Source organism: Haplochromis burtoni, unplaced genomic scaffold, assembly GCF_018398535.1.
Source record: "Haplochromis burtoni strain Fernald_Lab_line unplaced genomic scaffold, NCSU_Asbu1 Contig_735, whole genome shotgun sequence".
NCBI lineage: Eukaryota > Metazoa > Chordata > Actinopteri > Cichliformes > Cichlidae > Haplochromis > Haplochromis burtoni.
Genome location: NW_024583096.1, coordinates 110,993 through 118,078, shown reverse-complemented (window position 1 = coordinate 118,078; position 7,086 = coordinate 110,993). Strand labels below are relative to the sequence as shown.

At 35.6% G+C, this 7,086-nt stretch overlaps 1 protein-coding gene across 1 annotated transcript in view; it reads left to right on the top strand.

The window, feature by feature from the left end:
- The window catches only part of LOC102306615 (butyrophilin subfamily 3 member A2), a 10,399-nt gene extending 8,454 nt beyond the window's left edge, over window positions 1-1,945 (top strand). Inside the window, exons 6-8 of the mRNA XM_042215492.1 lie at window positions 7-27; window positions 115-234; window positions 1,340-1,945. Of these exons, the coding sequence (XP_042071426.1) occupies window positions 7-27; window positions 115-234; window positions 1,340-1,860 (662 nt within the window). The 3' untranslated portion in view covers window positions 1,861-1,945. The remainder of the gene's footprint in view (window positions 1-6; window positions 28-114; window positions 235-1,339) is intronic.
- Window positions 1,946-7,086: the final 5,141 nt, after the last annotated feature.

The following is a 7,086-nucleotide window of genomic DNA, read 5'->3' as shown; positions in this document are numbered from 1 at the left end:
TCAAAGAGGCACACATCCATGTTTCAGGTAGAAATGCTTTTTTTAATATCACTCACATTAATTTTCAGTTACAGAAAGTAGAATCTAGAACATTTTGTCTCCTTATATTCACAGGTGATCTCTTCATGGTCCAGTCTAACACTGCTGTTCACATTATCATCAACTTGGCTGTCTGTTTAATAAGCATCGGGACAGCAGTAATCCTAATATGGAAATGTGGACAAAAGAAAACCAGTAAGTTCAAACTTCATAGCACTTTTTACTCCAACCTCAAATTATCATCAGACCTTTTTAATGTCTTGTTTTAGTGTAACTGCCTTTAAAATTAAAGGCTAAGAAGTACAAACGTGATTCAAATAAAAATGACACAAACACATAAACAGTTATGTTAAAGGCGCTCGAGGGAAAACAGTGGATGGAGACTGTAGAAATTACAGTGATTTACTAGCAAAATTGGAGGCTCTGAGCAACTTTACTTTTATAAAGGAATATAACCTTGTGTCCTGTGTTGTAAAGAGATGTGTTAAGACATGAAGAGTTGGTCTCATCAGTGCAGACTGACTAAGATTGATTGCAATATCTTGACTCTCTGTCTGCATTTATAAACTAAGTGTCAATTATTGGCAAGTGGTTGCCCGTCTGTCGGAGAGTAACTAGACTTAGTTTAAGTCACGCTGTGTTTATTTGTTGGCAGTTTGCATCCCATTAGCAACCTGTGCAATTGCCTTGTGATCAAAAGTGGAGTATAGAACACCCTCAACCTCTAGAAGACCAACTTGTTGCCACAACCACCTGCTGAATGTGTAGAAATTCCACACGAGGAAGTTGCCTTGCTATTGTTTTCCTCTAGTGTGACTGAGACATTTTGGGGGCAAAGGTAAAAATATTTGAGGAAATCACCCACTGTAAAATTCTAGTTATAGCAACAATATAAATTAAAACTTTTTGTGCTTCATCCTTGTTATAGGAATTGCGACCAAAATGTTCTCACTCGTTTACTCATATAAACAAAGCACTGAAAGAAAATTAAATATGAAAATTAGATATGCATGTGTGTGATTTTGAATAAAATTGGCCAAACCTCTCTGATTCACACGTAGCAGTTTCAGTACATCTAATGTTATTTTAAATATCCTTCATTAGTGATTTCTGAACATCTATTTTCACTGAATTTTGAAAAACATCTGAAAGTCAGTCCTTCTCAAAAGAAGACTTTGTTCTAGATTCTACATTGTTGTAGGGTGGTAACCATAGTGTCTCTATAGTAATGCTTCAAACTGTTTATTTCCATTTATATTTGATTACTGGTATAGTAAATTCCTGCAATTTTATCACACAGAAATCAGCAAACATGATGAGGATGAAAATGAACTACATCAAACAGAGATGGAGGAAAAATTACAGAGAGAATGTGAGGAAAAGAAAAGACTTGAAGATGAGTTGCAGAACAAGGAGGAAGACTTAAAACATGTCAGACAAACCATTGAAAAACTGATGGAGCAGAAGACATCTCTGAAGAACCAGAGAACAAAACTCAACACACTACTGCAGGAGGACAAGGCAGAGATGAAAGTGGTCACGAAAAAAGAGAAAGAAACTCCACTAACTGGCAAAGAGAAAAAAAAGAATAAGCTTGTAGATAAAAAAACTGACCTGGAAAAGAGAACAGAAGCACATGAACAACTGTTAAATATGACAGAAAAGCTAATGGAGGAAACAGAGAACATTATAATCCAAATGACAGAAAGAAAGGGAAAACTAGAAATAGACAAGGAACAAATTATTAAACACTTGAGAGAGAAACAAAAAAATGAAAGAGATTTAGAAGAAACTGTCAGAGAAACAAGCGAGAAACAATGAACAGGTGTGTAAGTTTTTCTTTAATATATTTCTTGCTAAAGTCACACGTACAAACTGTCGTGTTGTGCCTTCAGTTATAAAGCTCACCCGTTTGTTTGTTTTTTCCTTTTCTTCCTCAGCAAAGGACACGACAAAAAAAACATGGTCAAACATGGATTCTGCAGTTTTTTTTTTTCTCTTGCTGTCACTTTGCAATGTGTTGCCTAATGTTTCTTTATTTGTTTGCTTTAAATTTATACTATATACGTTTAAACAAGAAATGCAGTTTGACTGTATTTTATCATAGGAGATTTTGTTATGATAAAATGTATCAACATTTTTGTGATCCTTTAAATCTTTTGAAAGTAAAAATTACACAGTGAAAACAAGAAGAAAATTGTCGTGAGACCTGCGATAGAAAAAGATTAAAGTCCCCCCTGGCCACCTCCACATCACAGCTAAGAGATATTGAAGGTCTTAATAGTCAGACTTGTGTGAGTTCTAAAAGTTCTAAAACAGAGCTTTCATCTATTTCCTAATAATTAAGCATTTTATTCTTAATCAAGATAAATAAAATACAAATGTAATCAATATATTAATGACAAACATAGTTTGAGTAATTGAAATAACTGTTTTAATGTCTGAGTTCTGTGGTGAAATGTGTGAGTGCTCATGAGCAGCTTCAACTGTGGCAGTTTTGTGTTTCTAATAACAGGCTTCACCAAGAATCTGACCTTGGTGTGTGTGTGTGTGTGTGTGTGTGTGTGTGTGTGTGTGTGTGGTGCAGGATGAAAGTTATGGGTGAAAGTGACAGCCTGGGGCCAATTATATTAGAAAATGTCTGACTACAAAATGTATGATTCAATAAAAGAAGTTATTAAAATAAATAGAAAGTAAAAAAGGTTAATTAACAGATTTTAAAAAGGTGAAAGAAAGTATCCCTCTGTATTTAAAATGAAGAGGGATTCTGCTGCATCAAATGTTCATGTTAAAAAGTCCCTCAAATTCTTCATGTTAAGAATAACAAAGAAAATGCAATGAGTTGATTTTAAAGGTTTAAAAAGTACAAACTTTGTGTTAAATCATGTAAGTCAGACAGACAGAGAGTGACAGATAATGTGTGGGTGGACAGCGCATGATAAAATGTCAACAACTTGATTGGATGTCCAAAATGTGAATATGTGATGTCCAGTAAGAAAGGTATAAAATGGGGTGTAAAAGAGACTCTGGGTTCTTCCCTTTTGTCTTCTGTGAGATGAGCAGTTCAGAAAATTGGATCTAAGAGGTGAAAATTCTAGCAGGAACACTAAAAAGGGTAAAAGTCCAAAGTGTGAATTGATTTTGGAATTTATATCTGCTAAAATATCTGCTCAGTTTTGCCTGTTAGTTAATTCGGAAGGATTTTGAGTTACATCATACTTCCACTCAATGCCCAGCTGCTTTCCTGTTGGGTGATTATCATTAACTCAGAGCATGGGGATAAGATAAGAACAAACTCAGCATTAGCTCAGAATATGTTTTTTAGATAAGTATAGTTTAAGTGTTTTGATTATTGTTATATTGTATACTGTCCATCAACAATATAACAGTGTTTACTTTTTGCTCAGATCTTTTTTTTTCTCCACAATTACCATGTCATTATTTATTTTACACTCATGCATACATTAAACTCTAATAATACAAGCACATCGTCCAGCAGATATACAGCATAATTAGGTCAGCAGTTTCTTCCTCCAACACTTCTAAATATGCTTGCAATGCTGGAATTACATTTGCTGAAATATCCTATATTTGCTATTATTTAAAATAATTTTAGAAATTTTATGTTTGTGAGTGCATAAATACCTGAAGTATTATGGAGATGATTTGATGTGGTTATTCTGCAGAATTTAATTATTAGATTATTTTCAGTTTTGAAATCTAAAGCAAAAATAATATAATTGTCATAACTGCAGACAAAAAAAATGCTAGAACTGATTTATGGTGTAATATGTCCAGTGACTTTTTTTTAACTGTATGTCTGAGAATTGCAATTAATTATAATAAAACAAAAACAAATGCAAGAATGATCGGCCCTAAGTATATATTTAGGGCTGGATCAGATTACCATGAACCTTATGTTACTTATGCCTAGGATGCTAGGGGCTTCCTATGACACACTGAGTGTCTCTTCTTCAATTATCTTTTTTCCAGTCACCATTAATTATTATTTGTTATCAATCTAATCTCTGGCTCACTTCCACAGCCTTTTGTCCTGTCTTTCTCCTTTCACCCCCAAACTTTTGAATTCATTACGTATCATTGATTCCCTATATTAGTATGGAAGTTATGTTACTATCATCTGGTTGTCTTAAGCCCCTAGGTTGTTCAGTTTTTAGTTCTCTGCTATCAGATCCCTTTTGCTATTCACCCCCTGAGATTTAGTCTCCCTTGTTGGTTCATGTAGTTACTTGTCAGGTTTCATGTCTGTCATTTGTTTTCTTGTTGTCAAGTTCATGTCATGTCTGTGTCTTATGGTTCCTGTTTTACTTTGAAGAGGTTTTGTGTTCTGTGTTCATTGTTTTAGTTTCACTTTCCCCTGTGGTGTCCTCACGCTAATTTGTATCAGCTGTGTCCCCATGTGTTTCCCGTTCCCTCATCGCCTCCATTGTATTTAGTCTGTGTGTCTCCATTCGTTCTTCGTCACATGGTCATAGTTATCATAGTTAACGCATAGTTAATTCATAGTGATAATGGTCATCATAGTCTGGTCACAGTATCATAGTTTATTCAAAGTTTTCTTTATTTAGTCTTAGTCTGCACAATTTAGTTGTTGCTCAAGTTTGTTTCTTGCCTTGATTTATGTTTCATGTGTATAAACCCCAAATAAAGCTTTCTGTTCGAGTTAATTCCATCTTCTTGCCTGTGTCCACACCTGGGTCCTCCACACACACTCTGGCAGACCGTGACACAAACAGTTGTAGCAGATGTAGCTTGGTTGATTTCACTTCTGACTGTTTGATAATTTCTGCAAGTGGTAACTGAACAGACACTCTGAAACTTCTTGCTATTTATTATGTATAGTAATAGCTGTTACATGGGCTCCTCTAAGATCAGGACAAAAAATTACCTGAACTAATACCTGAAATTATGAAACCATAACCTTGTATCTTAGAGAAGATTAGAGAAATAAATAAGAAAAGCAAAGCAAAAGTTTCTTGTTAGATTTTTTCTATTTGGTAAGATATGAAACCCCAGAAATGATTTTAATTTTCTGGTGAAGTGAGTTTGAGTCAGTTCTTTGTAACTCATATATTTCCACAGTAAAGAAGTCAGAACTAACATGATTACCGTGAAAATAGTCCTTATGACAATGGCAAGAGTTCTGTGAGTAGGTTTGAGCAGTTCGAGCAGTTTTGTGAAGGGCTGCAAGAAAACAAAACATGTATAATTCATTATTATAGTTTGTTATTTTTTCTTTTTCTTTTAATATTTAATGTTTGAGAAGTACATTTTTCAGTTTTACTGCCTTATAATTTTTCTGTGACTTTTAAGGTTATTTTTTAATTGAGCCTAAAAGTAAAAAATCTTCACGTCTTACCTCGGACTGCCAGCCAGCTCTCTGGAGATTCTCCAAACTCTGAGATATTGCACTTATAAAGGCCTTCATCAGACTCAGAAACTCTAGTAATGGTCATCTTGCCTGTGGAGCTGCTGCTGACGTGTCGGTCATCTTTGAAGAAATCTGCTATGTGGGCAGAAGAGGTGACAGTACTTCTACAATTAAAAGTCACGACTTCTCCCTCCTTCACCGGAACAACAGAATTTTCCAGGATCACAGCTCCAGCTTAAACATAAGCACTACTGAGAGTCAGCTGTTATGACAAAATGTTGTCAATTTGTTTGATGTGTTCATCATTAAAGCAAATGTCTTATCAGTTAATCACAAGACAGCAACACAGTGTATAAAGGCACTGGATAGTGGCCAAGTTTACCTGAAGCTCAAACTGAGCATCAAAATAGGGAAAAATGTGATTTAAGTGAGCTTGACTATGCTTTGGGTCATGACCAACATCTTTGGGGTCTACAGAGACTGATCCAAAAAGACCTGTTAATGCCAGAGGTCAGAGGAGAAAGGCCAGACTCATTCAAGTGGTTAGGGAAACAAAAGTAACACAAATAATTACTTGTTTCAATTAAGCTATAGAAAAGACCATCTCTGAATACACACTGAACCTTGAAGCAGATGGGCTACAGAAAGAGAAGCCTCTCCGTGGGTGACTCCTATCAGCTAAGACGAGGAAAAGTGAGGCCACAATTTACACAAGCTCACAAAAATTAGAACTGATCTGATGACTCTTAATTTCTGCTGTGATATCTAGATAGAGGGATCCATCCTGACTTGTATCAGCAATTTAGCATGCTGCTCACAGTATAATAGTGTGTGGAATAATTTCTTGGCACACTTTTTGTATTGATGATGACTATCCCTTTATTTGTATGATGAATCCATCTAACAGGACAACACACCATGTCACAAAGCATTTTAGACTGCAGAGCACCTTTGGGATGTTGCAGAATGGAAATTTCACATTGACATCAAACAAATCCACTTTACCTTACAATAAGAAACGCCTTGGGACAATTGTAGTTGTGACTTGGTGTTATAAATAACATTGAATTGAACTGAATTGACTATGGACCACAGTCTCTGAGGAATATTTCCAGCACCTTGTTGAAATCTATCCCATTAGGAATTAAGGCAGCTCTGAAAGGTAGCAAAGTATACCTGTCCAGATAGAGCACCTTTTTTCTCCCGCTTGTTTTAGTTTTACTATAATTTCTCTATGCTTTAATTTACCTTTACATTTCAGCTTAGATTTATTGCAGCTAATTAACAATTTTTTTACATAAATGCATATTACCAGCGACTATGACGTTGACAGTGTTGCTCCTCTCGTTTCAATTCTCACACCAGTATTCCCCACTTTCTGTGAGATAAACAGGTTTGATGGTGCAGACAGACGTAGTTGTTGTCACCCAGTTACTGACACATGCACTGACTTCTCCCTTTCGTCTCCTCTTTACAGTCCATCCAGTTTCGGGATTAAGACCCCCAAAGTTAATTGGGAGGGAGCTACAGTGGGGCAAAAAAGTATTTAGTCAGCCACCGATTGTGCAAGTTCCCCCACTTCAAATGATGACAGAGGTCAGTAATTTGCACCAGAGGTACACTTCAACCGTGAGAGACAGAATGTGAAAAAAAAA